Raw genomic sequence first — 21,669 nt, 5'->3', positions numbered from 1 at the left:
AAAGTGCCGCCTCCCTTCGCACTCGGCAAACATCAGCTCTGTTTTTACAGTAATTATGCAGATGAGATGCTAGTTACAGCAGGTTGTGCGGTGAAGGCCCCTCAGAGAGATCAAAAGGTTGTGTTTTTTTTATATTTCCGCGGGGCATGAATATTCACGTCTGACACTGAGAGGTGGGGGCGGTTGAAGAGAAATGGAAAGCAGTCAAAGGTCGTTAAAGCTTTAGAACCATTTAAATATTTTTCTCAGCTATAATTAAATTCCCAAATTGATTTGCCTCAGATTCACTGAACTAAACAGAGGAAAAGCCAAGCGCACCTCAGCACTTTCAGAGGTATTTTCTGTTGAGATCCCTCAGATGTTTGTTTAAAGATGAGCTTGAGGTTAATTTTGTGGTCAGAAGGGTTGTAATATATACTTCACTATTCTGAGCAGGGTATGGCAACAGTTCTTCCTATCATTTCCTGTTGAAAAACAGTCATGGAAGACCTGGAAGGGTTAGGGAACTTAAAATGTGTGATTTCCAGACATGGAATAGTCCTTGAAGTCACTGAAATTTCAAGGTACTTGGGAACCCAGAAAACCAATTCTCCCATTAAGATGTGTTCGGATCTCAGGATGTTTTTTGACATTTGTACGCTGACATTTAATCGCAACCACTTGAACTTTTAGAAACTGGTCTACTTCCCTTATTTTAGTATATAGCAAGATATTTTAAAGAGGTTTATCTGGTTTGATGTGGAGCGTCAGCATTATGATCAAGCAGAAATCTCTGCCAACCGTCACATAATGCAATTAATATTCATCATCTGAGCCACATCTGGCACAGAGTTTGTGTGCTGAACAAACGTCCTGAGGACACAAGATGTGAACAACTGATGAGAAGAAAAGTCTTCAGCAAAAATAAGCACTTTTTTTTTTATTATTCACAGAGCTTTAGGTCCAATCGCTGAACTTAGCATTTAAGCTTTCAAATAGTGTCTCGTATGAATGTCAACTAGGCATTTAAAACCATGTCGTGCTTCTGAAGAGAGGCTGATGAGATTCATAATGTCTTCCTCCCACTTTTCCTATTGTTCCAACGCCCCTGATGCCAAGACCCAGTTCCTGACAGGGCATACAAATGAAAAGCATCTCTAGCGATCTCCGAAAAGGGATTTTGAAACGTTTTAAGCCTCTATGACCATGAAAATGCAGACGTCAAGGATATTCCTTGGTCGAATGTGTGGGAAAGCGGTTTTTATCACTGAATCTTAATGCCGTACTTCAGAACAGCTGGAACGGCTGATTGGGACTTCATTTAGTTCTCATTTAGTTTCAAGATTCCAGATGACACATGGAAAACGACTGCCAGTGATTTGAGTCCGAATGTGTCGTCTTTAGCGTATACTCTTAAAAAAATAGGTCCCAGAAAGGGGTATTTGCAGTGATGCCATAGAAGAACCATTTTGGGTTCCCAAAAAACCTTGCAGTGAACAATTCCTAAAAGAACCATTTTGAAGAACATATTAATAATCTAAAGAACACTTTTCCACTATATATACAAAAAAAAAAAAAGCCAATAAAGAGCTTAAAAAAAACTTTTTTTGAGTGTAAATTGTTGCATTCGGTTTATGTTCAACTGCTGTTGTTTAATGAATGGGGCTCTTTGGGATGTTTCCATGCATTGTTTACAGTGCAAGTATGTGTTGTTTCAAAAGAGACATTAAGGACTATATGCATGTTTGATGATTAATTAAAGAAACTCGTGAGAGAATGTCACTGACCTTTCTTTATTTTCATCTTGAGCACTGTTTATTTTAATCATTTATATATAATTTTCTTAGAGCAAAAAGCCTGGCATATTGCATTGTGTGTCCTTGTTGTCCTTTGTAGACTGCTGATTGACTGAAATGTTCAACGATCTGTTAAATTATTAGTTTCCACCACAATTCATTGGTCTGCGCATGCATCTGTGTTTTTAGATGGACCAGAAATGGGTAAGACGGTGACAACAGAGGAAGAAGGTCATGACTACGACGAGGACGAACTTCCAGACTACAGCATGCTAAAACTCGCCAACCAATCAGCTCAGCTCTTCTCCAGTGCTTCTGATGGTATGTTCCAATATACTGGCATTCTTTTCCACACTCCAAAGGAATTCCTAAAGAGAGAAACACTGGGTCTCACTGGGCTTGTGCAGAATGAGAGGGACATGTATAGCCTAGAGCAGTGGTTCTCAAACGTTTTACTGTGGCGTACCCCCTGGGGCATTTAACATTCTTCTGAGTACCCCCACTTAGACCGCAGTCACATCTTTTCCATTAAGCCTAGAGCATTTCACACAGGCTAGATTCGCTTTCGCCATAAAGTCATGCATGCTTGACGATTAGAATAAATGTTGTTTATAGTGAATGCCCCAATAAATTTTGTTTTATATTTACGATTTAGTTTTAATCCAAATGATGTGTGTGCTAAGTGAGCGAACAGCAATAAAGATAACGCAACAGAAGTGTGCTCGCTCGCTCTCTCTCTCCCCTTACTGTTAAGTAACTTGTGCATTGGTTTATTCACTTGCTTTTGACATATCCGAACGAACTACAAACGTTCCAGTGATGTCTGTGAGAAAGGGATATTCGCTCTCGACAAGCTCGTGCATCTGTGCCGCCGCACACTCAGTCCACTCTGCGTGCATACGCATGAATGTTTAACATTATGCATTCATACTTCGCCATAATCTCTAATAACTCCATTCAGCTCTCTGTTGTCTCTGTTTCTTTGTCTGGACGTTGTGTGTTATCGGCGTCTGAGTACGAGTACAGGAGCATAGTATCGGTATCAGTGCATCCCTAATTACGTGGATTATCTTGTATTTGTACGCGCAGGACAACTTCTCGCAAAACTTGAACTCCCAAAACGCACATGAATTCGTTCTAATGTTAATGAATTTGGAGTATTCTTAAATGAGTGACTGCATGCCCAAGGTTTACGAAAAATCTTGATTTTACAGCCCTTCGTCAGTCTCAACAAACATATGAGACTCTTTGTGTGTACGTTTGGTTTCATACATTTTTCCGTAAATTTAGAATGCATTTTAGCATGAAAGTTAATGGTGAATCATGATTTGTTCGCGAAAACATTAATGCACAGATTTCAGTTTATGCGTATACTAGGCCCCTCTGGCTACCAGTATGATTACATGTGTTTATAGCGCTCAATAATGACCAAACCATCCTATTTTGGGGTAAAATCGGAAAAATAATTCCTCTGTCAAAAGACATTTTAAGTAGACATATAATAATGCACGTTTCTTTCCAGGGTACAGAAGCTTACAGTAGTCTTTTGTTGTTAATTTGTTGCACCGTGGTTAAAGACCAGAGGAATGTATTGAACTGCGTTGCATCCCTAGCGTATACATGCTTAGTAAATGAGACCCATTGTTCGTGACTCGTTTTATTTTATCAACACAAAATTGAATAGATCATGAAAAGTGGGAAGTTCTGCAAGCCCTTGAGCTTTGAGAAAGTAAATAGGGTCAGTTTTGACTTTAAAACTCCTTTCATAGAACAGATGACAGGCACGTCTTGTGTAAAGCGATCCCAGTTAATTAGTCATTAGTGGTTCGCCAGTCATTCAAAGGAGTGCTTTTATTTGCTTTTGTTGTTTGTTTTTGTTGTAGATGAAGAGTTGCCACTGATTAAACACGGGGAGACAATCACGGATAGACGGAGCACGTTCCAGCCTCATTTAGCCGCGGTGCTGACTCCTGAACAGGTGTGAGTCATTACCCATGTTCCCTGTATCAGACTCTGTGTGCCGACTAAACCATTTTTCTTGCCAAAGATATCAGGCCTGAAGAATCTGTGTTTAATAAAAGCCTCATATCAGTACTTGACACTGTTTTTGAAATGCCGATCACTCCGGTCTCTAGTGCCCTCAGCGCTCGCTTTCGTCTCTTTTTAACTTCTGGAGTTCACTCCCCCGTGTTTCGGTGCAAACAGACACTTGTCGTGTCACAGAAGTGTCGCCGTTCACCGTGCCCAGCTGGATGCGTGGTGTATGACTCACGCACACCTGCCCCTGACGCATTATTACAGGCTGCATCTAAACCTCTCTTCCCCAAACTTCATTGTCTTCCACGTCCATGCTCGTGTGAGACAGTCGCGGTCATTTTAACAAACATTGACTGCGCAGGTGTCAGCACTGTGCGTCAGTTACAACGCGCTTGACACTGCAACTGTTGCGCGACAGCTGAGCAGCCGTCTTGAATGACACTCTGCCCTTAAGTAAGACGTTGACATTTCCGCCACTTGTTCATACATAAACCAATTTCCTTTGTGTGATTGACAGTTTGAAGCCAAACTCTGACTGTTTACGTGTTCAGCCTTCCGCCGGCTTTATATGAAAACAAATGCGTTTGTGAAGCACACAGTGGGTTTATAAACCCATACAGCTGGTGTTTTTAAGTGCTGAAGTGTTAAATAGAGATAGATGTGTTTACATTTTGGCTACTTTGTAATTCTGCTATGCAGTTACTGGGGTGTTGTTTTTTACATGTTGCTATGCAGTTACTAGAGTGTTCTGGTTGTTTTTTTTATTAAGTTGCTATGCAGTTACTGGGTGTTGTTTTTACATGTTGCTGTGCAGTTACTGGGTGTTGTTTTTACATGTTGCTGTGCAGTTACTAGGGTGTTCTGGGTGTTTTTTAGTAAGTTACTATGCAGTTATACTAGGGTATTGCTTTTATATGTTGCTATGCAGTTACTGGGGTGTTTTTTACGTATTGCTATGCAGTTGCTAGGTTGTTTAGGGTGTTTTTTAGTAAGTTGCTATGCAGCTACTGGGGTGTTGTTTTTTTTACATGTTGCTATGCAGTTGCAAGGATGTTCTGGATCTTTTTTAATAAGTTGCTGTACAGTTACTAGGGTGTTGTTTTTTGCATGTTGCTAGGGTGTTCTGGGTGTTTTTTGCATGTTGCTTTTTAAAGGTGCTTTTTGCATTAAAAAGTTTCCTGATCAATCCCTCAGTGCTGCTTAGCTGGCCTAGTCAAGATATTTTTTATGAATATTCAAACTTTTCTGCTTACTCCATTTGAGCATTTAGATCACAAAACAACAATTGTTTTTTGTTGAAAAATTAGTTGAAACATGTACCTTGTAAAACATGTAAAATCTTTTTGCTGAATGAGTGGCATGAGGCGTAATTATGTCTCAATATCAAGTTAATCTGTCACACCGTATTTTGTTCACATTGTAAGTGTGGTGAGCGCTGAATCTTGTTCTTTTCTTTAATGCTGCATCTTTATGCGCAGGTGTGTTTAAAGCATTTGCTGTTACGAACCTGAGATGATTTTCAGTATAATACAGCTAATGCAAATGAGGAGCTTTATAAAAACTCGTCTGAAATCCCCCAGACAAGTGAGGAATTAAATTACAGTTCTCTGGTGAAATTAGATGGTAGATGATGTTTCAGACAGGCCGAGTGCTTGATTAACGTCATCTGCTGTAGATGTGTTTACTCTTTATAATCCATTCTGATGGCAGTGCATTAATATAATTTTTTTTCTCTTATCATTTCTTTTCTTAATTTTTTTTTTTATTTCCTCTTTGTCTTTTTCTGATTAGCTTTTTCCATTATCTTTGCCTCTCAGGGCTCCGAAATGGATGTTTTTATTCATGTGGCTAGCTTTAAAATTAGCTTCATCTGTGCTGTAACTTTACTGAAATCTAGAATGCACTACACAACTTTTGCACCAATTTACAGTCTGGACAAGTCAGTGCTAGCTGACGAAAGTCAGAGCCAGTCTGTAGATTTGCGTTTACAGATATAATAGAAAATTGCATGGTGTATGATGAGCAGAAACTTTGAGACTCTGATTCTATCCAGTCCAGTTCCTCAAACATGTTTGATATTTTGAGCCGATTTTGAAACACCTTTGTTTTAATTTGTCATATGTTTCTGCATGAGTTTGTTGTGTTGCGAACAAATTAAAGTCTGATAGTGTGTGATCCTCAGTCATTTATGATGCCCAGTTTTTCCTCTCTAACTATTATTAAGTACATGAAGCCTAGAGTTTTAAAATCTGTAGGGCTGCAACAAATGATTATTTTGATAATCGATCAATCTAATGATTATTAGAATGATTAATTGATTATTTCACTGATTAATCAGTAGGCTTTAATTATTCAGCTTTTGCAATTAGTCAAAATATTGAGTTCTAACAAATAAATAAAGGTAATCACTTCAGCTTTTGAAAATCATATGTAATTACGATTAATTTATACAAATACATATTTTTGGTGCACAAAATGAGATGACAGAGAAACTCTCATTCACCATTTAATGAGGTTTTTCATGTTTAATACTGTAAAGCTGCTTGATTTAAGGCTACGTAAATAAACGTAACGTGACTGCACTTTACTGGAGTACCGAACTGCAGAGCTCGTGCAAACATCCACATCGCAGTAATCAGATGCTTTCTTAACTGCTGCTTTCTCACCGCTGTCAGTTTTTGTTGTGTTTATTTCGTTATTGAGAGGAAAGCGTGCAGCATATATTTACATATTCATCCAAACGCTGTGTCTTCTCTTGAATTGCATCCAGGAGGGTCTAACCACATTATTGCAGACCCTTACATTGGGATATATGAGATCAAACGACTACTCAACAAAAGTATTTGTCAACAATTTTTTTGTCGTCGATGTTGTCACTGATGTCGACTAATCATCTCAGCTCTACTTTATGGGTGAACTATTTTATTTTTAAGTAATCAGCGTTACAATTTTCACCTCATGGACAACCTAAACTAAATCTAGAGACCAGAAGATCCCTCTCTTCACATGAGAAAACATGTCAAAGTCTAGTTTGTGATAAATAAGCCATATGGATTCTTGGTTGACAATCAAAAATGTTATGGCGCATTGCACCTGCAGTGCTATACAGACGCCCTGAAGCGGACTGAACAACCTTATCAGTCCGAAATTAGCTAGACAAGCTTGATATAAAATCAATGGATATGTTTAGTTCAGCCGAACAGCTGAGAGGGTCTGTCTGAGTGCATTAGACGCTCTCTTCGAATTGTTCCATACAAACAAGGCCACGAGAAAGAGGGGAAAAAAGCATTCGCAGGCATATCTCTTAGTCACTTTGTAGTTCTATTGGGATTTCAGAGGCCATTTTGATGCTTTTTGATCTTTGATATTGTGTTATCAGCAGGAACTTCAAAGTTTGGCCATGCTCTAATTTTCATAAAAGGTTAGTGTTGACAGAAGTTTGTAAATGAGTTTGTCTATGAACCCAAGACGCCAGACTCTGGCGGGAACACGCACCTGTTTGTGTTCAGCATCTTCACAAGCTATAGCTCTCAAAACATTTAATTAGATTTCTGTTCCACACAAAGACGTTTTCACAATACACAAAACCCAAAGCAGCCTCCGAGGAAATATCAACGGGGTTTTTACGTTTTAGAGGACGTTGCTTTGTGTTTCCTGCTATTTGCTTTAGATCAGCACTGATAAAAAGGCAACATTTGCACACAGCATTCAAAAGATATCTCATTAGCCTCAGCCCGACACAGGTGTTCACGACGAGAGTATTAGCCGGAGAGAAAACAGATGAATCGCACTGATAGGGGCTCCAATTCGTGACGACTCTTTCTTTAGGGGAGAGCGCTGCCGTACATATTCATTAGCACTGAGCTTGCTGTTTTTCTCGACTCGTGAATGAAATAGCAGTCAAAAAGACGGTCACATTTGTCTGCCGTCCTTTGGCTTCAATAAGGTCCAACTCTGCAGTACGAGAAAGCACTCTGGACCTATTTTTGCCTCTCTTTCTTGGTAAATAATGGAGGGACACTCAGCGCAAATAGGCTGAAACCCATTTTGATGGACAGAAACCACTGGCAGAGTCCTTCCCAAGGGTCTTACGGCAATATTTGAAGTCCTTGGTGTTGTGTACAAAACAGATTTAAACTCAATATCTGGTCGCTCTCGCCCAGCTGGCTATTTTAGCAAAGCCAAATATTGCCTGTAAATCCATGAAAACCCAAAGCCGCTGTGAACGTTGTGTGAGTGCGTTTTTCCGTGCATTGCATCAGGGATATGTCGATTCTTTCGTAAGCTGGCGAAAGTTGTTGACATACGGTGTTCATGGTGAATTAAATGTAATTCTCTTTCTCTGTTGAACACACGGTTGGGTGTAGTGTTAGATCAGGGAGCATTTTGTAAAACAAAGCCCAGATTTGGCTTAATAACACCCAGCAATATTCACGCTGGATGGCCAAAATCAGGCAATCAGAGCAGAAATGTTTGCGTATAAAACTAAAAATGCACATTGTAATCGATGCTTCCCCAGACGGAGATGTACAATTGGTCACACAAGAGTTACCCATGTATATTTAATGAAAGGAGAAGATTTGCTTTTATGGTATAAGTCTCTTCCTTGGCTTTAAAACATTTTATTAGAGTGCCCTGCTTTAAATTATACTAGGAAATGGTTTTAAGCAGAAAGCACATTAATAGACTATTTCAAAAGACTTTTTAGCAAACATGAATTGTATAAAATAATTTAACGATGGTATGTTTACAAACAAACACATTTTAAAAAATGCAAAAATAATGAAATGCAATCTTTCAAATTCATGTTTTCTAAAACGTCAAATATTTTCCAGGAGAGTATTGAAGTATTGCTATTAAGACATATAAATGTAAGTCTTGCGTTTGTCGTGAATTTAGCCTTTGATATGGCATAAAATTATAAATAAAATGTCTCCAAATAGCATCCAGTTTTGATGTTGATGTGAAATTGATGTTTCCCATTTTCTGCAATCAATGTTTTTTCTTCTATGTTTATAATATACTGAGTAGCTTGATTTTGGACCAATCAGATTTCACTGTGGGCAGGGCCTCTCGGCACAAGGCTAAAATAATAAGAAGCCAAATTGCCAACCAATTATAGTGCTGGATATCAAGTAGTCGAGTACAAATGCCATCTACTGGTGTAGAAAAGAGTTTCACTCATAGATTGCTAGTAAATTTCACAGTAAAAATAAGTTGCGCATTAAATTAAACACAAAATTTTTAAGGAGAAAAACTAAAGTAGTAATTTCTCATAATAAAAGTTTTTTTTTTTTCAGCTTTTTGCTTGTAGGATATATATAAAAAAAAATATTTAAATAATAAGTTAACAACTTTTCCTCTAAAGTCTCGCACATTCGTCGACTGATTGCAATTTTTGCGTTAACTATTTCAATTGATATGCTTTCAACTGCGCCCATATTTGAATAAATGCATTATTTATCTTGCTTCAAGCAGACTTGTATGTATATATAATTCTAGGTTGTTAAATAAATATTTCATAGTCGTACCATATGCTCAGATTCAGCCACGAGTTGTTTACGGCCGAACCTGTTGTGGCAGGAATTGGTCGGCGTCGCAGTAATAATAAGTTGCGCTTCAAGTCTGCTCGTGTCCTTTCAAACAGTGTTTTATTAGCGTCAATATGTTATGCGCACAGCCATCTAACACATACGTTCTCCAGATGATTTTTAAACCAGCCTGCAGTCCTTTAAAGACAAGCAGGGACTGAGAAATAAGCCTGTGCTGGTGAATGTGTGCGTGTTCATGTGTTGGCAGTCGTGTTGCATCACTGTGAAATGTTCTGTTGCTTGCAGCCTCTTTCCAGCAGTTTTGGTTATTTGTATATTTTTATATTCTGACGCAGGTATGTTGGAACAGTATCTGGTTTGGTATGCACATAGGTTTCCATATTGTGGGCATGTTTTGTTTATATTTATTTATTTATTTACTTGCAGGTTCAAAGGGTTCTGAATCATTTATATGAAAACAAGAAGATCGCAAGTGCTACTCACAATATCTATGCATACAGGTATTTCTGTTTTTAATTCATTATGAAGATTTGCAATTGTTAGGCAAACAGTAATATTTATTTATTTTTTCTTTTCACAAATTTACAGCCTCCATTCAGTCATTTGTACATTACCATAGATGTACATTTTGTAGTTCATGCGTCGTTTTTCCAGCTACTTTTTAAGATATTTAAATGAAAGCAATCTCCCTTTGAGTTGCGTTAGTAAATGCTCATTGTAGTATTTGCATACTGATAGAAAAGGTATTAAAGTGTACCTTTTACTAAATTGTTTGAGGTTTACATTTAAAACAAGAAGAAAAAAATCATACATTCTCTGAAAATTAATATATCTTATAAGTAAATGTATCTTATAGGATTTTGAGATGTTTTTATCACGTAAATCATCCTTAAAACACTAAAAACATCCTTAAAAAAAAGATAAATTCAACAGTTCAGTTTTACAGATATTATCAATTTTGTTAATATTTTGAATGAGGTTTTATTTTCTACTTTTATTTTAATTTTAGCTAAAGTTTTAACTGTTTTGTTTTTAAATGTTATATTGTTTTTCTTAATTATTTTACTTTGTTTATTTTAGTTCTTCAACTAAATTAAAATAAGAAATGCTGCCTTTGCAACCAGCTGAAATAAAATAATATATATATATATATATATATATATATATATATATATATATATTTGATTTTATTCCAGTTACATATTTTATATATTTAAGTAATAAAAAAGTTGACAAGAGCTGATAAAATGTAAAAACTGTAACTTGAATGCAATGTAAGTCGCTTTGGATAAAAGCGTCTGCTAAATGCATAAATGTAAATGTAAATGTATAATGACCCTGTTCTGCATTCAGCAATTTCTAAGTTTTTTCTCAGTATGTTATTAGATTTCAGCCAGTATTTCAATTATTCATGCATTTAGGTTTATGCATTAACATGAAGACTGTAACGTCGGTGCATGATGTGTGTGTGTGTGTGTATGTGTGTGTGTGTTTACGTGAGCGCAGCAGCAGGGTTTCTTCAGGACATGATCGGTGACATCCAGTAGGGGTGGAGTAGCAGAGATTAAACTGCAGGTGATATTGACATTCAGCATGTTCCTGAAGCCCCTGGTGTACGAGGAGAGCTGAGCACAACCCGCACAGCCACACAAAACCTCAAAAGAAAGCTGGTGTTTTCATTAGAATTTAATAGATCAGTTATGATTACTTATTGATTGCTGTCGATAATTACCGTGGACTGTTCTTTATTAATGCCTTGCGGCAGAATCGGTAAAGTACGCTGTCTGTTAAAAGTTTGGAACATTTCAAATAAATAAATAAATATTTTTGAGGTCTCTGCATTTATTTAATGAAAATACAGTAAAAATGTGAAATATGAAATGTAATTGATTTCTGTGATCAAAGCTGAATGTCACATGATCCTTCAGAAATCATTCTAATATGCTGATTTGCTGCTCAAGAAACATTTCTGATTAATATCAGTGTTGAAAACAGCTGAATATTTTTGAGATCTAAAACCATTCAGAAGTTTGGGCGAAGCATGATTTTTATTTTATTTTTGCACTAAACTGATTAAAAGCGACGGTAAAGACATGTATAATGTTACAAAAGATATCTATTTCAAATAAATTGTGTTCTTTTGAACTTTCTGTTCATCAAATAATCCTGAAATATAAAATGTATCACAGTTTCCTCAAAAAGAGTGACTTCTGAAGGATCGTGTGACACTGATGACTGCGGTAATGATGCTGAAAATTCAGCGCTGCGTCACAGAAATAAATTACATTTGAACATAGATTCACATAGAAAACAGCTATTTTTAATTGTAAAAATATTTCACAATAATATCATTTTTACTGTATTTTTGATCAAATGAATGCAGCCTTGGTGAGCAGGAGAGACTTCGTTCAAAAACATGAAAAAATGTGATTATTCCAGACTTTTAACAGGTAATATACAATCAAAACCGCATGCTATTTTTTTTAAACAAACTCCTAATCTTGTTTAACGTTAGCATGTAACTCGTCTCACATTATTTGTGTTAATGATGAATCCAATGTCAAAACCACTTAGACGACCTTAGAAACCATTAACAATCTTTTTCTGACCTGGTGAGGTCTTGTTGTTTTGTCAAAACTTTGAACAGTGCACTTTGTGATTTAGCCACTTTGTTCACAGCAGATACCCAAAGAAGGCGTTCAAACTCCCGTCTCTGACACACACGAGGAGCCATATGTGCTGAAAGGTCTCTCTGGGCAGCGCCGCATCTCTTGGCTGTTAGCGAAGTGACTGTCAACACTGTGCTCATCTGCTGCTGCCTTTCATTCCCAACAACTATTCCCCAAATGATGGACCTCGTGCGCTCAACACCGAAAAACCCTCAGCGGGGGGTCCTGATTTCCCACACTCCTCCCTGTGCCTGATATTACGCCGCATCCAAATCCTCGTCCAATTTTGCTCTGAAATACACCCACGACTACAAAACCCCAGACGCGGCGTAATGCGAGCGCAAGTCGCTGCCGTCGTGATGGGCAGTATTTGTAAAAGTGGCCCCTGAGGGTCCGCTGGGCAAAGAGCCGTGATTTGATTTTTTTACGTTTACTTAACAATGCCTTCCTGTTTTCACCAGGATCTACTGTGAGGATAAAAACTCGTTCCTGCAGGACTGCGAGGACGACGGAGAAACCGCAGCGGGGGGCCGACTGCTCCATCTTCTGCAGGTAAATGTGTGTTTGAGTCAGGTGATCATCTGAAATATTGGCTAGTGGATGCTATTCATGATATGGTGATTTTCTTGTATTTGGATCATAGGTTTTTGAGTGTGTATATATTCTGTCTGCTGGGTACATTTTGTCATAATTTATGAGAGTTCATGCTGTTCTTAAAAGCAAATCGTAACATGGACTGTCGAGGTTGGGTTTGAAAAAAAAAATAATAATAATAATAATAAATATATATAGTTTGATTGTTTCGTTTTTATGCATTAATTTGTGCATTAGTTATTTAAACCAAATATATTGTTTAGCATCACTGAATCAACTAAATACATTAATTTATACCAGCAAAACTAATTTTAATAAGTTAAAATAAATAGAAATAGCTATTTAAAGTATCAATTGCAGGTTGATATTGTGTTAAATTTTGGACAATGTCGTCTTTTTGCTCAATTTCGCAAATGAAATTGTTCCAATCAAAGCCATGGCAGAACTGTTGTGCATCTCTGAACAAGACAGCAGTGAATGAATGAATCCATGAGTGAATCAATGATTTAATGATTCATTCATAAAGACAGATTCTTGCTTAGTTTTGGAATAAAGCAGCCATTTGAATGAATCGGTTGCATGAATGATTCAATGACTCACTTAAGACAGTGACTAGCGGTTTTGGTTTCATATTTAGAGTACCATTTCATTATTTAAAATCATTTACCACCCATTTATTATCATTATTTGTGCAATACTGAAGTAAAATGTTTATTTCTAAATCTGCATTTTTGTAATGTCAATTTAGTGCTCTATCTAACACGATAATGACTTTAAATGATCTTTTGGGATTTCTCAGCTCAAACTGATGTGCAATTAATCAGATTAAAAGAATTAATAGCTTGACATTTCTGATATTTAGGGCTTTTTTGTAAATGATTTTATTGACAGAAAAGCAAAAGGCATCAAGCTGTGCATGTGTCAAACGTCAATAGCACATTTCAGGCATCTCGTTGATATGCTGCTGGGATTATCATCCCTCCTCCTGTCCTGATCCCAATTCCTTTCTTGCAGTGTCAGATAATTGCACGCCGATGTGTCATTCATCCATAATCTTCGCGCTTATCTCCTGTTTTCTGATTAAAAGGCCTCGGAGCGCCGGCGTCAAGACCCTCCGGTGTGAAATACGACATGACACTGTAATCTCTACCCACTTTCATTTAGACCCGACCAAAAACCCATACAGCATTTCTGTCAATAACCTCGACGGGAAATAAGCCCACGGTCTGCTGCGACATTCGTTAAATTTATCAGGAAACGGAGCATCTGTGATGTTGTTTTTCAAATGATCTTCTCTCAAGCGTGATTTAGTTTGTTGGGTTAAAAGACTATCATGATCTATGAATCGTCTTGAGATGATGAACGCCTCCTTTCCAGGTTTGCTACACTGTTCAGTTATTCCAGAAACAAAACATTATCTGAGTGAATGTGAAAACTCAATATTTTTGTTATATGCTGATATGGACAAAATGCTTACATTTGTATGTTTCTTTTGATGTACAATTTAATTCTGTATCAATTTTATGTGTGTGTACGTGTATACACGTGGTCTGCGGTTGTGAGGCCGGTCGGATATACTGCCAAATTCTCTGAAAAGCCTTTGGAGACGGCTTATGGTAGAGAAATGAACATTCAATTCACGGACAACAGCTCTGGTGGACATTCCTGCAGTCAGCATGCCAATTGCACACTCCCTCAAAACTTGCGACATCTGTGGCATTGTGCTGTGTGATAAAACTGCACATTTTAGAGTGGCCTTTTATTGTGGCCAGCCTAAGGCACACCTGTGCAATAATCATGCCGTCTAATCAGCATCCTGATATGCCACACCTGTGAGGTGGCTGGAGTATCTCGGCAAAGGAGAAGTGCTCACTAACACAGATTTAGACAGATTTGTGAACAATATTTGAGAGAAATAGGCCTTTTGTGTACATGGAGTTCAGCTCATGAAAAATGGGGGCAAAAACAAAAGTGTTGCGTTTATAATTTTGTTCAGTGTATAATAATACTTTAGTTACATTAATAGGTTAATTTATCTAAATGTTCATTCAATTCGCAAAATGATTCACGAACCTGCTTCGAAGTCCTGATCTGAACCAAATGATTCACGATACACAAAGTCCGATCTACTTTAAATCAAATGATTCGCGATACACGCTTTGAAGTCCCGACCTGAACCAAGCGATTCTTCATACACGATCCGATTGGAGCGCTTCGAAACAGTGAATCATTTTGCGACGCAATGGGTAAATTGATTCAGAATTTAATTTTTGTTTCACCCATCATTACGTGCTGTTTAAAATCATAACAAGCGATATCAAAATTAAAAAATGAATGGCTATTTTGATCTGTTTTTTTTTTTGATCGAAGGCATGAGTTTGAATCAGTCGGAGTGGTTCCAGCGTAAAGGACTCATGTTTCATGTTGTTTACACAACGCTGTCAGTACCACTGCTGGCTTAGCTCGCTAGTTTTATGACATTAACTGAAATAAGAGAAAAAAGTATGATGTTTACAAATAAAGTATTATTTTTCCATTCCAAAGATAACATCCAACACAAATCTATGAACATATTGAGATGCGGTGAGCCGTTTACTGCCAACTAGTGAAACACTCCATTAATATGACGAGCTGCTGCTCAAAATACACGTTAGATGGAAACACTGTGCATTACGATCGAAGTTTGTAGCTTAATTCACTAGATTTGAAATAGCTGCAGTCAGAAATCAGCTGAAAGCATCCAATCATCTCATACCATGTTCAATTTATCAGTATATACTGTAATAAATATTTGAGACATTGTTGTATCTGATTGCATTTGTCTTTTACTTTTACATACTTTTTCACACACATGGATTGATTGATATGTGTTCATAATTTGTAACTGCTGGCTATGGAAGGATTTGATTGGGAAAAAAAGCTGTAAGAAACTAGAATTTGTTGACCTCTTTCTGCATGAATGAAAATACACCAGCCAACACTAACTGCTGCTCACGTGAGCTCATTTAGCCGATTGGAGTTTGTCCCACTATTTCTTGTTTTGCGAATCTGACGGCATGTTTTGAAAGAGAAACGACTATTAATAGAGGTGGCGCGTGCAGATGGCTGAGATTTCCCTCCCCTCCGGCTTCATCCCCGCCGCGCTGCGGGAAAAAACACAACAAGCCAGGACTGTAAAGACACTTGAGAGCTGTCATTCTTCACAAAGAGCATATTTAGTCTCTTCTGCGCCTTTGAAGCCACTCCTTTCCCAAACAGGGACTGACAGGCTGTGCGGAAACATTTACGTCATCGAATGTTTTACTGTTTAAATGAGTTCATAAAAAGCACTTCTTTCAGCTAATGCATGTTTTGCATCAAGTTGTGCATTTGCTTACATGCAACAGGTTTCCTAGCTAACGACTTGTGCCAAAGACTGTTGGTTTATATTCCGATGAGAAATGTTGTGCTGTGTGAGCAGCACGCCGTCAACATTATAATCCTGCGGCAAACAGCAGTCAGAGTTTGCCTCAGAAATGTTAAATGTGTTTTCTTTGGCTTCTGCGCAGATCCTGGACGTGCGTAACGTGCTGGTGGTGGTCTCTCGGTGGTACGGCGGGATCCTGCTGGGCCCCGACCGCTTCAAACACATCAACAACTGCGCCAGGAACATCCTCATTCAGGAGGGTTACACCGACACTTCAGTAAGAATAAGAACAAACATGCTGTTTTCCCAAGACTGCTTATGAATAATACGGTTTAAAGACTTGTGTCCTGTGTATTTCATCATGCTTGTCAAATTTCTGCATTTCTTCTGCTGATGTAATGCTTATATTTATTTAATTATAGCTTTTTGTATATTTTTATATGTATTACCTGTATCTAAATATTATATCTGTAGTATACATAAATATTAAGTCCACAAAAATGTATATTTATGTAAAATAAATATTACTTCAAATAACAAATTATTAATGTTGCTGATGTGGACAGAATGCTTAGATTTGTGTATTTATTTAAATATATAATTTAAATCTCCATCCATTTATACACACACACACACACACACATTTATATATATATATGTGTGTGTGTGTGTGTGTGTGTGTGTGTGTGTGTATATATGTATGTATGTATTAATTAGTGCTGTCAAGCGATTAATCGCGATTAATTGCATCCAAAATAAAAGTTTTTGTTTACATAATAAATATACAGAATACATACATATATTATGTATATATAAATACACACACATACTCTAAATATATTTTTTAATATTTACATGTATATATTTATATTCTTATATTTTATATTACATATGAATATATTTAACATATAAACATAGCATATATTTTTCATAAATATATACATGCATGTGTTTGTATTTATATATACATAATAAATATACACAGTATACACACATATATTATGTACACAAAATCTTTTATTTTGGATGCGATTAATCGTTTGACAGCACTAATATAAATAAATATATATATATATATATATATATATATATATATAAAACTTTAATAATATTCACATAATATTTATAATTAATCCAAATAATTACTGATTAAACATTAAGAAATATATAATAAGTATTAATTAAAATAAAGTGTTGTTAATAGAATGCTTATGTTTGTGTATTTTAATATTTGCTTAAGCATGGAATTAAAGCTAAATATATGTAAAATATTATATAAAAATTATATGTAAACAAATTTTATATATATATATATATTTGTTAATTAATATTTATTTATATATGTACAACAGATTAATACATCTGAATGTTAATTAAAATATTAATAAACTGATATTAATTAAAATAACTAATTAATAGACAAATGTTAATTAAAATCAATTTAATCCACATCAGCAGAATAATGCAGACATTCAAAAACCCAAGCATCGTGAAAGTCATTGGGTTCTTGTAATATCTTTTTATTAAATGGAAAGAGTTCTGCCACGAGTCTCCTGTCGACGCATTTGTTTTGTTGTTTCTGAGCTTCGTCTCGCTGCCGTTGTCGAGTACTAAATGTTCACCGTTCCATTTTTTGTTGGCGTCTGTGAATCCGTATGGAGAGAAGCTCTCCTCTCGAGTGTCCGCCACTTACTCATCCCACAATCACAGTGATAAGGTCACACTAAAACAAGTTGTGAGGAGATTTGCCGGCATGCGCCTGACTTCTTCCGAGGATTCATTTGTTTGTTGTTTCTTTCATTTCTGTGCAAATGAGGCCTCGAGCACAGCTGCAGGGCTGCTATGGTTACTCGGATAATAGGGGCGCGTCGTCATATCGCAGACGTGCAATTACACGCATGTGTGATATGATTGTTTAAGATTTTGCTAGAATTCATTACAGAAAGCTCGAGTCAATTAAAGCAGCATGTGTTTTTCATCACAGCAGCATCGTCTGCTTTCTCGGGGACTGAGCTGTCACGATTCAGGAGCGCGAGCTCAGGCCCTCAGATCATAGTTCGTGACGTGTTTTGAAATTGGTATCCGTCGCGCCGCATGCCGTAACGGTGATTGGCGTTAAAAGCAGCTCCGCAGTGCACTTTTCTTCTTCCGCTTCTATTTTAAGCCAAGGTTTTCTGTAATTCCTTTGATAATGGACCGAATGAGTCTGTTTCCCGACTCTGCGGCCCCAAAAGTTGTTTACTTGAATATCTTGCACCACTAAAGAGACCATAACGCAAACCTGCCTATTAAAGACTAGTGGGTCTTTTGTAAAGGTCGTAATTACTGTAATTTGGGCATTTCGCTAATTACAATTTGATTTTGTTATGCCACTCCAGAAATATCACACATTACGTGAACATAGAGCCAAACCTCTGCTTGAAAGCATTAGCTGTGGACACAATGCTTTTATTTGTACATTTATTTCAATACAATTATATTATATTTAAATTATAATTACTATATGCCTATATAACTTAATTAGTATTTATTTATATAAGTAATAAATTAATACATATAAATATCTAAATAAATGTGAATTAAAATATATAATACAGCAATAAAGTGTGTGTGTGTGTGTGTGTATATATATACATATATATATATATATATATATATATATATATATATATATATAAATAAGTATATATTAACAAGTTTGTATAATTACTTAAATATACAATATATATATATATATATATATATATATAACTGTTTATATATAATTGCAACAAATTATAATATAATTGTAAGCTAAATGTATATGAAATGTATAGATGTTATGTATATTAACAAATGATGTGTTTATATATTCCTTGTTAATTAATATTTAGTTACATAAACAATAGATTAATACATATAAATATTAAGTTGTTACTTGAATATCTCGCACCACTAAAGAGACCGTTACAGCAACCTGCCTGTTAAAGACTAGTGGGTCTTTCGTAAAAAAAACGAATTACTGTAATTTGAGCATTTTGTTAATTACTGTTTTATTTTGTTATGCCACTTTAGAACAATAACGCTTGAGTGAATTCAGAGTCAAACCTCTGCTTAAGAGAGAAATGATCCATGCAATGCTAACCATATTGAAACTCATTTAGAAACTCGAGAGTCCTTCTCACTGCCATAATTTACAGCCCATTTAGCATTGCATGCATATCGTAGTTCTTTATGTTCACATATTGGCTTCGAGAAGAACTCGGTTATGCATCCTCGTGATTCTTCATGAAGTGCGTGATGAATTTGTAGTTTTAGCCGTCTGATTGGAGCCATCAGCTTGTATAGATTTCCTGACACCGAGCATGTCTCAGGCTCAGATGCATCACGCTGTTCTTTCAGGGTGAAGATGAATGTTGTGTTATCTTCGCAGTTTGAGCCGGCTGACTCATTGTTCGCATTCTGTCCACTGCGGCTCAAGAGTAATTAACATACAATGCATAATAACGACCACCACCGCACAGAGTAGCCGGGGCGCGAGGACGTCACGTGTGGAATAATAAAACCAGACTCCTACCCAAACACTCATTTGGACACCATCGGGTCCCTAGAGACGCAGTCTAAATAATAAAAACAGTTAGAGGAATTTTAACAAGCCTTCTACTCTACTGGTAAAATGACAGTGACATTATTTATGGCACAGTTGCTTTATATTGCATCAGGGAAATACAGTATGTAGCATTCAATAAAAGTTCTAACTCAAAGTCTTCCTGTAGCCTGATTGCTAAGGCATGGTCCTCGCAACGCAAAAATTGGGTTTCAATTCCAGTTCTCAAATGTACACTTTGAATGCTCACAGGCAATTGTTCACAAGACTATGAAGGAGTGCATATTGTTTTTTTTTTTCATGGACGGCTTTACTTCTATGAAGGTATTTTTTCCCTTAACCCGAAACACACTCGTGTTTTAACGTCAGACCCTTCAGTTTAATCAAGTAAATTCATAAAATTAATGTTTGATTATATCATTATTTTTTCATTATATTTATATATTATTTAATCAAATAGACCTTGGCTTCACATTCATCAAACACTCGCTTCGAAAACAATGAGAACTAATCTCACAGATACTTGATATCCACATGCCCATATGGCAAGATAAATAAATATCAGATAATTTACTAATAAAGAAGAGGGTACCAAAAATAAAATATTGCAAAAATATTGTTCCGCGTTGTAATGTAGCTCAACAAAGGCTTAAAGGGATAGTTCACCCAAAAATGAAAATTAGCCCATGATTTACTCACCCTCAAGGCTTCCTAGGTGTATATGACTTCAGACAAATACAATCAGTTATATTAAAAAACGTCCTGGCTCTTCCAAGCTTTATAATGGCAGTGAATGGCCATTGAGATTTTAAAGACCAAAAAAATGCGTCCATCCATCATAAAAAGTGCTCCACGCAGCTTTGGAGCGATCCATTTCAGAAGGCCTTCATTAACCCCCCCTAAGCCATGTGGAGTAATATTTATGATGGATGGATGCACTTTTTTGGGCTTCAGAATCTCTGCCCCCATTCACAGCCATTATAAAGCTTGGACATGTTTTAATACATCTCTGATTGTATTCATCTGAAAGAATAAAGTACACCTAGGATGGCTTGAGGGTGAGTAAATCATTCATACTTCTTTTCCCCCTTGATCTGGGTTTTTGTCTCAAATTTTGAACATTCATCTGCGAGTGCAGATTTCAGGCGGTTATTGCCAGCACTGTTCTAATTAAATGTATCATACTGTAATTATTTTAAGACTGAACAGATGTTTTTGACATTATTATAGATTTCTCTTTCTTCCAGCAGGAAGTTCTTCATTTCAGCTTTCCTTTTCACCAGTCTTATCACTTGTCTCTTATGTTTTCTTTTTATTCTTCCCTTTCAGGAGGAAACTTCCAAAGCTGGAGGCAAGAACAAAAGACCTAAGGGCAAGAAGGCAAAATGAAAACCCTTCCTGGAACAGATGAGACCTGAAATGAAGACAGACTGGCGACTACGAATGCTGACAAATAAAATAAACTGAAAATGCTGTAATAGTGATTTGTAAAAGCATTCGGTGTCGTGATGAGGGTTAAACAACTGGAAAGTCATACCAAAAATGCTTTTGTATGCAATTGAGTTTAATGGTCTGTTGCTACGCATTATGTCACACTAAGTGCTTTGTCTTATGAATAAAGATTTTTATGAATTACGAATTGATATGCAAATGAGGGTTTGAGGCTTGCCTGAAGTCACAAGGACAAACGAGTGCGAAACAGGTAATAAATACCCCTGACATTCATCAGCGACCTTTTGATCCTTTTTCCGGTTTAACGATGCTCTAATAATGTAATTTGATAAAGCCTGACAAAAGCAATTTGAGCTTTTCAAGGAGCATCATACCAAAACGTCCGTTTAAGGAGACTTTTTACGGCAAATTTCAGACACTGAAAGTGCACGAGATTGTCATTCCCGTATCTGATTGTCAAACTTCTATTATTTAGTCCCTTGGAGAGTTGCTCTCCAATATTGCGTTTTCGCTCAGGCTTAACCTTTTGAATATTGGATGCTATTTTCACCATTCAAACTTTGCAGGGCCAAAGTCCACCGCCACCTGGTGAATTTTT

The 21,669-nt window shown here is 36.6% G+C and overlaps 1 protein-coding gene across 3 annotated transcripts in view; it reads left to right on the top strand.

The window, feature by feature from the left end:
• Positions 1-21,258, top strand: part of impact (impact RWD domain protein) — a 29,771-nt gene extending 8,513 nt beyond the window's left edge. For 2 of the 3 annotated variants that reach the window (XM_058761095.1, XM_058761096.1), the window contains 6 exons: positions 1,965-2,096; positions 3,659-3,753; positions 9,791-9,864; positions 12,495-12,585; positions 16,176-16,310; positions 20,949-21,258. In XM_058761095.1, coding sequence (XP_058617078.1) covers positions 1,965-2,096; positions 3,659-3,753; positions 9,791-9,864; positions 12,495-12,585; positions 16,176-16,310; positions 20,949-21,008 — 587 coding nt within the window. In that variant the 3' untranslated portion in view covers positions 21,009-21,258. The remainder of the gene's footprint in view (positions 1-1,964; positions 2,097-3,658; positions 3,754-9,790; positions 9,865-12,494; positions 12,586-16,175; positions 16,311-20,948) is intronic. The other variant, XM_058761097.1, reaches the window with a different exon arrangement.
• The last annotated feature ends 411 nt before the right edge of the window (positions 21,259-21,669 follow it).

This window comes from Onychostoma macrolepis, chromosome 22, assembly GCF_012432095.1.
Source record: "Onychostoma macrolepis isolate SWU-2019 chromosome 22, ASM1243209v1, whole genome shotgun sequence".
Lineage (NCBI taxonomy): Eukaryota > Metazoa > Chordata > Actinopteri > Cypriniformes > Cyprinidae > Onychostoma > Onychostoma macrolepis.
Note: the sequence above shows the minus strand (reverse complement) of the source record. Positions and strands in the feature narration are given on the sequence as shown.